This window comes from Ceraceosorus guamensis, assembly GCF_003144195.1.
Source record: "Ceraceosorus guamensis strain MCA 4658 unplaced genomic scaffold IE81scaffold_51, whole genome shotgun sequence".
NCBI classification, from domain to species: Eukaryota; Fungi; Basidiomycota; class Exobasidiomycetes; order Ceraceosorales; family Ceraceosoraceae; genus Ceraceosorus; species Ceraceosorus guamensis.
The window spans coordinates 133,169-143,006 of NW_020290046.1; the positions used below are offsets into that span (position 1 = coordinate 133,169).

The 9,838-nt window shown below is 55.7% G+C and overlaps 3 protein-coding genes across 3 annotated transcripts; 2 read left to right on the forward strand and 1 right to left on the reverse strand.

The window, feature by feature from the left end:
• Positions 1-1,236: 1,236 nt before the first annotated feature.
• Positions 1,237-4,522, forward strand: IE81DRAFT_197799 (hypothetical protein). Its single transcript, XM_025510854.1, has 3 exons — positions 1,237-1,590; positions 1,677-2,160; positions 2,226-4,522. Exons 1-3 carry the CDS (start codon positions 1,524-1,526, stop codon positions 4,477-4,479), a joined length of 2,805 nt encoding a protein of 934 aa, XP_025368191.1. The 5' UTR covers positions 1,237-1,523; the 3' UTR covers positions 4,480-4,522.
• Positions 4,523-4,974: 452 nt separating this feature from the next.
• IE81DRAFT_325037 (hypothetical protein) lies at positions 4,975-7,235 on the forward strand. The gene is made up of 4 exons (XM_025514395.1): positions 4,975-5,844; positions 5,996-6,061; positions 6,340-6,424; positions 6,603-7,235. Exons 1-4 carry the CDS (start codon positions 5,129-5,131, stop codon positions 7,152-7,154), a joined length of 1,419 nt encoding a protein of 472 aa, XP_025368192.1. The 5' UTR covers positions 4,975-5,128; the 3' UTR covers positions 7,155-7,235.
• Positions 7,236-8,058: 823 nt separating this feature from the next.
• IE81DRAFT_331235 (hypothetical protein) lies at positions 8,059-9,723 on the reverse strand (the record flags this gene model as incomplete). The annotated part of the gene is made up of 4 exons (XM_025515231.1): positions 8,059-8,087; positions 8,155-8,352; positions 8,442-9,165; positions 9,277-9,723. The coding sequence occupies 4 exons, from the start codon at positions 9,721-9,723 to the stop codon at positions 8,059-8,061; spliced, it is 1,398 nt and encodes a 465-aa protein (XP_025368193.1).
• Between the last annotated feature and the right edge of the window lie 115 nt (positions 9,724-9,838).

Consider the following 9,838-nt stretch of genomic DNA (forward strand, 5'->3'; position numbering starts at 1 on the left):
AAAGAGTCTGAGTGCGGTCTCTCCTTTGCTGCACGCAAAATATGAGTCACCATGCAGCAGCGTGCGGTCGTTGGCGAGGAAGGAGTAGGCTTGGAGAACTACATGAATCAGCGCGCGCTCTCAATTCGTGTGCCTGCCTGCCTATATATCCATCTGCGTTTGCCTAGCTGCATGCACGCAAGGCTCGAGGGGAGGCGGAAGAGCAGGGCCGCATGGCATGATGTGTTTCATGCACGCCTTGTGCTTGGCACGCCTTGGAAGCGGGCATTTGGAGAAGTGCGAATCAAAGTCGTGAGTCAGAAGAGTCACAACAGTCACGGGTGCACTTGCGCTCAGTTGACGTACGTGGTGCAAGATATATGAGCGTTGATGTGCCTGTTCTGCACTCATCGACTCAGATCGATCAGCAACCTTGCTGTACTCATTCATATTTGTGATTATTGATTGAATCACGAATGTTGCCTCGTTCGTAATCGTGCTTCTTGCTGGGCTGCATGATGAAAGCCCATCATCCTGCCAATCTGAATCAACTCAGCAGACTTGTGACTCTTGGTGGTCTCGCCCTCGCCCTCGCCCACGCTCACACCACACACACACAGCTAGAGCACATGGGGTACATCTCTTCTCAGCAGCAGCAGCTTACGTATAGCACTGCCACAATCGTTTGATTTCTTGCCCACTTCAACGTTCGCGACCCGCACTGCGGCTCGATCACAATTAATCTGGACAGCACCTCAGCTGTCTGCAAGTCGTGAGTGCAAGGCCGAACGAACCATCTCGTCGCGCTTGCTGCTATATAGCCACCAGCAAGCCACTCAGCATCGACTCGACTCGCAATCGCAAACCCTTGATTCTTGGCTCTTTGCTCGGCTCGGCCAAATTCGGCCATTCGGGCTTCAACATCCGCACAGCAGCAGAGCGCTTTCTCCCCATACTCATTCTGCGTCATCTCGCCTTTGCTCAGCTCATCCAGCAGCACTTTACCCCACCTTGACTCCGACCTTCACTCCCCTTCCAACTTCGAGCGGCGGAGCGGAACAAAAGCTGATCGGTTCTCAATCTTACGATTACTAGCAGCGCAGCGACGGATCCCTGATTTCAGAGCGAGTTGATCTCGTTCTCCATCAGACTGCGCATCTTGATCTTTCAACACCACCATCATCGTCATCGTCATCTCAAAGCCTCAAACCCCAATCGTCTCGTCTTTGCGTCGCCAGGACTAGACATACGGAAGACATCCCTCTACGCGTGGCAATAAGTTGACGTAATTGGACGATACCGTCAGATCTTACCTGCGGGCTATCGGCTCCACGATCGTCTGCGCTAACTCTCACCGAGGGCCACGAGTTCTGGACAAACCGCGTGCCGTCGGGTGAAGGGCTGCTGGACTGGAGCTCACCTCGGCGCAGCAAGCATTTCATCAACTGCGCGGGCGTCCCGTCCCACACGGCACCAATCGCACGCCACGAAGAATTCGCAGTCTTCTTCTTCTGGCCTTCCCTCCCACCACCAACACCTTGACCATGCGTCTCACGCTCGCGTGGGCCAGCTGTCTCATTGCGCTCGCCGTCACTGCCTCATCGACGAAGGGTGAGTTTGCCATGGTCGGGCCGCGTTCTGAGTGGCAACGGGCGTTCATCCTTTGACACCACGCTGCTGCCCCTATTCTCCTCCAGCTTCATCGCAGCAGCCTCTACCTCTGCATCGCTTCTCTTACGCCTCCGACGTTAGCCTCCAAGTCGTGCGCGCTGCACCACCTAGCACACACCACAGCCACAAACGGCATAGCGGTGCGAGGGCGGGAGGAAGCGCAGGTGTTGTTCACGATGCGCCAAGCTTTACGCGTCGATCCAACCCCAACGCCATCCTTGCATCGGACACGCTTCGTCTGACGCTCAGAGCCTTCGACCAGCTCTTTCACCTTCATCTCGAACCCAACGAAGAGATTGTTCACCCCGATGGTGCCACTGTCCGCTATCATCAGCCGGATGGCAGTGTGAAGGAGGAACGCATCTTGCGCGGAGAGACTAGGGCTTACCATGGAGAGGTAGTGCATGCCATGTGGTCGAGAGATAGAATGGCAGAGGATCGCGCTGGGGTGAGGAGAGATGTTGGGTCCCCATCATGGACCGAGCAGGGTGTCGTGGGTCGCGCAGCTGTGTAAGTTCACACACGACATTCATCGAGCTGCTTGACGCTTGGCTGACCTGAGCACCTCGATGCAGAGTGGTTCACGACGATGGTTCCGAGTCCGGTTCCCCTTCCTTTGAAGGCACCTTTACCTGGGACGGCAACATCCACACCATCAAGCAGGCGAGGACTTTTGCCGCTCAGCGATCTGAATACGATCCCCCTGTCGACAAGCGGTCTTTCGATGAGAACAGAATCCTGGTGCACCGACAGAGCGACATGATGCTGCCTCACGAAGCACGTTCGCTCGGTATTCGGGATGCCGAGGTAGCAGACGCAGGATGCTCGAGCGACTCGCACGAATATAACCTCAACAACCGTCTCATCTTGACCGACTCGAACAATGACGAGTTCAGCGCGTCCCCTCTTAGCTTCTTCGCTTCGCCCGACGGCTTGACTTCTCTCTCTGCGAGGCACGACGGCGCGGAGGGATCTTCGCTCTACAAGCGTGCGACAAATGTCGCAGCTTCTCTACTCGACCGCACTCTTCGGAGAGATTCCGAGCACCTTGTAGGTCTCGAGAACCTGCACGGACGATTCGACTACCACGACCCTCTCATCAGGAGGCAGGGTGGCGATGCTCTCACGGGCAACGGTGGAACGAACGACTCGTACACCGGCTCAATTGGCTCCACGGCGGGGTGCCCGAGCACGAACCAGGTCGTATACATGGGTATCGCTGCTGACTGCAACTATGCAGGCCAATTCAGCGATCAGAATGAGGTGCGAAGAAACTTGCTTAACCTCATGAACGAGGTCAGCAACTTGTACCGAAGCACCTTCCGAGTATCGCTAGGTGTGGTTCAGCTCGAAGTACAGTCGTCTGCTTGTCCCAGCACTGCGCAGTCCAACGCGCAGTGGAACATTGGGTGCACTGACGGAGGTCCAAGTCTTGACCAGCGGCTCTCCGCCTTCTCGCAATGGGCCGGTCAGAACAACAATGGGACTGGACTATGGCACATGCTGACCACCTGCCGCAGCGGCAGCGAAGTAGGCGTGGCATGGTTGGGAACGCTGTGCCAGACGCGAGCCAGTCCAAGCGGCAATGGAGATGTGGTCAATGGTGCCGGAGTGACGGCGTCGACTACGCAAGTCAGTCAAGTCGTGGCGCACGAAATTGGGCACAATTTCGGCGCGGTGCACGATTGCAGTTCAGGATGCTCCATCTCTGGAGGAATGGCGCGACAGTCCAGCGGCGCTTCTTGCTGCCCCGCATCGACTGGTAGCTGCAACGACAATAGCCAGCACATTATGAGCCCCGTCTCTCGATCGGACACGTTCACCTTTTCACCTTGCACCATCGGAAATATCTGCACCCTGCTGAGTCGAGGCCTCAACACGGAATGCGTTGTGGAGCCTGGCTCCCGACAGACGCTTAGTGAACAGCAGTGCGGCAATGGCATCTTGGAGCTGGATGCTGGCGAAGAGTGCGATGCGGGACCGAACGGTAGCGCATGCTGCACCGCCGACTGCAAATTGACCTCGGGATCCGTTTGCGATCCGGAAGGATCTGCTTGCTGTACGGATCAGTGTCAGTTCGCATCTGCTGGTACCGTTTGTCGACCATCGGTCGACGACCGATGCGATTCGGCCGAGACTTGCTCGGGAACGAGCGATGAGTGCCCGGCTGATCAGCGCGAGAGCGACGGGCACGGCTGTGGCGATGGGCTCAGCTGCGCTTCTGGTCATTGCACCAGCCGGGATCAGCAGTGCCAACAGCAAGGAACGGATATGGGCCTTACGAGGGCCTGCTCTGCCACAGCATCCAACAGCTGTTCGGTGAGCTGTCAAAGCCCTAGCAGGGCCAACACATGCGTCATTCTCTCTTCCAACTTTATCGACGGTACGAGCTGCGGTTATGGAGGGAGGTGCGAAAATGGAGAGTGCAGGAGCGGATCGAGCACGGATACGTTGGGCGCTTACTTTAGGGAACAACCGCAGATTGCCATTCCCGTGACCATTGTGGTGGGCATCATTGTGCTGCTGGTGCTGTGGGCGCTATTGAGGTGCATCGTAGGCGCATGCACGAGAAGAAGGAGAGCGTCGAGCAGCAATTGGAACAAGCGATCCTCCTCCTCCACTATGCCTTCGAGATTTGGAGGAAGTAGGGCGACTGGCGCACCTGTTGGACCCCCACCTAGACATCCCCAGGCTAGGTACTCCAACTCTCCGCATAGCACCGCCGCGGAGTCGCAAGCGTACCCCGCTTATCCTTCTTACGACGCGCCTGCCGGTCCTCCTCCTCCACCGCCTCAACCTGCTTGGACGAATGGCAGGTGGAGAAATTGAGAGCAGTCAGGTATGCATTCGGCTTTTGCGATTAGGAAAAGCACAATATCAAGGACAGTCTTCTCGTGTCGTCTTTTGAAAGCAACTCAATCAAGCTGTACACGATCTCCATCCTTTTGCAAGCAAGCAACAGTTCTTCCCCTCCCGTAGTCTCTTTGACCTCTTCCCCATGTCTTGTCCTTTGACGACTCCTTGTTCATACATTTCTTTGCATTCAAGAACTTGTCGCCTCCTTTCGTACCGCTGCTTTTTTGCTCGGAATGCTGTGAAAGCTTGATGAGAGGACCGAGGAAGCTTTGCCCTTTTTCTGCCTGTGCAGCCCACGCTTCTTTCCCGCTCATCAGACTCTCTCATCATTTCATCACTTCCAAGTCGGAATCTGGTGTCACGTGCTTGACAGCTCCGTGCTGATCGATGGATCTGCACGCGAGAAGAAGAAGCAACGCGTGCAGCAACAGCAGCAGCAAGGAAGAGCCTCGCGATCGATGGCCCAACAATTACTCCATCACACCACGCGAGCACACATGTCCCCCCAGCACTTGCTGAGACGGCCACAGTCATTCCGAAGATTGTTCCTGAACAGCCAGCAGCAATTTGGCCACTTTTCCTGTAAAAGGCAGCTAGCTGCCCTTTCACCACGCCGCGGGCCATGGCGACGTTTGCGGCTTCGGCTGCGGCTACAAGCAGCAGCAGTAGCACCTCGACTTGTCTCTTGATGTTCCGACATTCGCTGTCTTGTACGAGCGCCGCGGGCAGCAAGATGATCGGAGGGGGAGGAGGAGGGCACAATGTGAGCAGGGCGAGCCCTTTGCAAGCCGGAAGCTCTGCCCTTGCCATTGCCAACTCAGCAAGAGGCTGCTCAGCACGTCGCAGCATCATTACGAGAGTCGCAGTCGGCGGGGGAGTGGGCAGGTCGTCGGCATCATCATCGAACCTGGCGAGCATGAGCACTTGTGCGAATGTGGGGTGGAGATTGCGATTGTGCAAGCTGAATAAGGATGTCGTACCGACAAGTTTGCAGATCGCAAGAAACTTTTCCACGCGCACTGCAGCACAAATTGCATTCGCTCCTGCTGCTGCTGCTCCTGCTGCTCCTGCTGCTCCTGCTACTCCTGCTGCTTCGACAGCGCCCAGCTCCAACGTTTCCAAGGCCGGCAAGAGCAAAGGGACGAAGCGAGTCCAGCAGGTGACTTCTGCCGCCGATGCATCAGCCAACTCCACATCGATCGCAGCAGCAGCAGCAGCAGGTGGAAGAGCAACACCTGGCGTCGTACCTGCGCAGAGGGAGATCGTCATCTTTCGCGGACCCTCCGCGTATAAACTTTGGATCAGCTTCTTCGTCGCATCCGTCATCTTTGGGGCAGGGTGAGCATGAGCACGGGGGGCCTGCAATTGCCAAGGTCGTGCGCGCTGGCCATTTGAAGCTTGGCAAGCTCGTGCGCTTCCAATTCCTGTCCGCTGACATCTACCTAGCATTTCCTTGCCCTCCTCTCATTGGCTGAAATTAATACGTCAGATTGGGCAGTGCGGTGCTGATATTTGATTCTTTTCGCACCCAATGGCCTTTCGTGCAATTCAGAAAGTGAGTTCGTCTTTTATTCTGCCAGGGGGGACAAGCAGGCCTCGGGAAGGGTAGGGGGAGAGGAGGGGAAGGGGAAGGGGAAGGGGAAGGGGAAGGGGAAGGGGAAGGAGAGCGCATCGTATCTTGCGATCGAAGTGCTCATCAAACAAGTCCGACCCACTGCTCTCGCTCTTGCTTGCTACCTGCCGGACCAACTTCGCCCTTGCGCACTCTTGTCCCCGCGTCACTGCGCATCGACATCTCCTCGACATCGTCATTGCACAATCATCTAAATCTAGGCGGGAGGATGAGAGACCTAAAGTGGCCGGTCTCGGAACTCGTGTGTTGCTCAGCGTTTGTACCTTACTTGGCACTGCACTCTTGGTGAGTCGAGTCGAGTCGAGTCGAGTCGGTCTTGAGAATTTAACGAGAGCGCTCTCGGCAAAGAGGAATGGCTGGTCAAAAACGGTGTGGGTTAGGGAGGCAAGGAAGAAATTGTGCAAAGTCGGCTTGGGCGCTGACGCACGAATCGATCCACTCACGCGACTGTTAAACGCTGCAGACTTCGACGATCATCGTGGGAGCTGTTCGTACGGTGACGGTGCTCAAGCTTCGTCCGGATGCGCGCCAAGTAGTGATACGCACAGCCGCTCCCGGTTTTTGCGGCCTCATACCTCGTTTTCTAGGCGTGGGTCCACTAGGACGCCTGCTACGCGCACGAGGTTTTCACCTCACCCGCTGTAATAGGGAAAGGGTTGTACTGCTAGAAGAGGTGTACAGGGCGCGCAATAGCCCTTTTGCGCCGGAGGCGAAATTTGGATCCTTTGGCGATTTGAGAGTCACGCCGAATATGGCTTTGAATTATCAGTACGAATTGGGAGGAGGCAAACTACCTACTAGGCAAGATTACCCTTCCTCTTGGCAATACGTCTGGCAGAGGTTTAGGTATTCCCTTAGAGGAGAGACAGAGTGGCAGGATATGCCTCTGGAAGAGAGATTCGAAAATGTTCCCACAGCGCGCGGACCTCCCATTGCTCGCAGATTGGACCCCAAGGAACCTTGGTTTGCAGATCGGACAGGCTTTCACAATCTGTTCCCCAAGCCACCTCGATAGCGCCGCCCAATGTCATTCCCTCCATGCCACTTTCGTCACCCCGCTTGGCGAATGCTATTCATGAAGGTTGCTCACGAACGATGATGCGCGTAGACGGATTGAGATTTCAACAGCCGGAGGTATTGCGGAAGGGGGAATAGGTCGGCTACTGTACAAATGGCTTCGCAAGGAACGCGCCTCAAAGCGCGGGAGCGAGCTGGAAATTCGGTGCGCATGTCCACTGCATTCATCGCACCTAGCTCCATAGTGACGACGACGACGACATCAAACAACGCATCCGCTAAAGGAGGGGGCAAAAGAATGGTCAGTATTCAAAGGCACCACCATTTCGAGCTTACCGTATTTGCACGACGAATGTTTGAGCCGCTTTTCGACTTTTGCCCTTGCGGAAAGACGGGCGCCCACAAAGAGTGGTGTGGAGATGCTTGAGTTGATCGATCAACTTCTTTGCGCCGGGGAGCCAGCGTCACTTGTTCACCTTTGTCCGGAGCTGTGGACTTGAAATTGAAGAGAAGCGACTTGAGTTCGAGACGAGTGCTGAAAAGACGACGAAGGTAAACCGTTGCAGTGGAAGAGTTTGTTGTTGAAGAGAGTTGAAAAGGTGGATGGAGAGTTTGTCTTAGGCAGCGATGGATGTATTCGGCCTCATCCCTAGCTTGAAAGGCTTTTCCCGTCAAGGCTCCCCATTCGGGTGGTTTGCAATTGACCACTTGATATTGGAGTGTCCAAAAGTTGAAGTTTGAAGGCGAGAAAGGACGTCAAGGGTGCAACAAAGCGCTTGGTACTTTCTCAGCGGCGAGATCAAGTTGATCGATTTGCGAGAAGCTTCATAGTGATAGGCGGCGGTCGAGCTCGAATGACCCGTCGTCAAAGCTGAGCCAGTCATCGTTCTGGACCTATCGCATCACTCCGCCTTGTGTCGTTTAAGCTCATCTGTAAAACGGAACAGCAAGCCAAAGTGAGCACCAAAGTATCACCTCTGACAGTATGTTGCACTCACTCGACACCTCGGCGGATTCGTGCACATCGTGCTGCTCCTCCAAAGGTCTCTTGCCGCTCAGAGGAGCGACGGAAGCGACTTTCGCGTCCGCATCCGCCCCACCATGCTCTGCGAATTGCGATATTTTCACCTCTTCGCTGTCCAGGAGGTTCTCAGGCTCGTACGGCTCCTCTTCGTATTCGAGAAGCTCGTCTTCGACTGTTTGTACCCCACGAGAACAGATCAGATGGTCAGATGATCCACACACGATGTCGCCTACGCTTGGGCAATCTCCACCAACTACTCACCTTGATCTGCATGAGCCTGAGGCCCATCTTCGACACGTTGCACCTTGTCGTCCGCTTCAAATGTATCATCTCCCTCTCCATCATGCTCCTCATATTGTCCGCCTACCTCCTCACCCTCCTCATCATACTCTACGTGCTGATTAGATGATCCTCCTCCAGCTTCATCTTCTTGATGCAGCGCTCCGTTGTGTGCAGCAGTGGCCTCGTCCAACTCATCCGCTTCCTCCTCTGCATACTCTCCGTACGTGTCCTCGCCCGCATCGGCCGTAGCAAAAGTCTGATCAAACTCCTCCCCTTCTTCAAATCGCGTCTCATCTCCAGCTTCAATCGCCTGCGGAGCATTTCTATCCTCGTCTCGCGATTCCGACGTCTGCTCTGCAGATTCTTCGGCATTTGTATAGGTGGTCTCTGCGACTTGCTGCGCTTCCCCATCGGCTGCTCCCCCAAGTTCGTCGGGCTCTTCCTCTGCTTCAAGCTGCTCCTCCTCATGCTGCACACCCTGCTCGAGCACCTCTTGGGCCTCTTCCACATCATGTTGTTCCTGCAGCTCCTGGCGCTGCATCTCCTCTTCTTCCAATCTAGCTACCTGCTCAGAGAGCGCATTGTACCTGCTTATAAATCTCGGAGCTTCGGTGATGGACAAGTGCAGTGAGCCGGCATGACCAAGGCCTACATGGATGCGGTGCAAATCTGCAAGCGTCACTTCTCGGGCGTACAGGTCGTCCTATGCACCGTCATCGCAAAGCACCCAGGGGGCAGGGGAAGAGGAGCAGTCAGCAGGGGACGCCGGTTGCAATGCGGTGCGATGCGCTCTCACAACGCGCGCAAAACTCACCTCGCGCACGGACAATTGCAGATCCGGCAAAGACATGATCAATTCCGTTCCCTCCTCCAAGAAATCTCCCAGCGCATGCTTGACTCTCAGATGATCGCACAGCGAGTCCAAGCCTTCTCGAAAGCCATGTTCCGGCACGCTCAGTTGCGGTGCCTGAACAGCAACGAGCGAGCCAGCCGCGCTCCCATCCGTGCTCGTCGTCTGATCACCTTTTGCGTCTGAGGCGACAGTGGCGGTTGGTGGGGCGTAGTACACGGGCGAGGGGGCCGTGGAGAAGAGCACAAAGTCTTGTTCTGCAAAGGAAATGCGGACCGACGGCAGTTCTTCTTCTTCTTCATCTTCTTCTTCCTCCTCCTCCTCCTCCTCCTCCTCGACGACGACTTCTGCGGCTTCATCGTCCTGGTCAGGTACTTCAGCATCGCCCTTTGCGTGCGATGCTTGTGCCATATTTTCAACAGGTGCAGAAGGTCGAGGTCCAAAGGAGGAGACGATTTGAGGGCCTGTAGCTTCTTCTCGAAGTTCATCCTCCTCCTCCTCCTCCTCCTCCTCCTCCTCCTCCTCC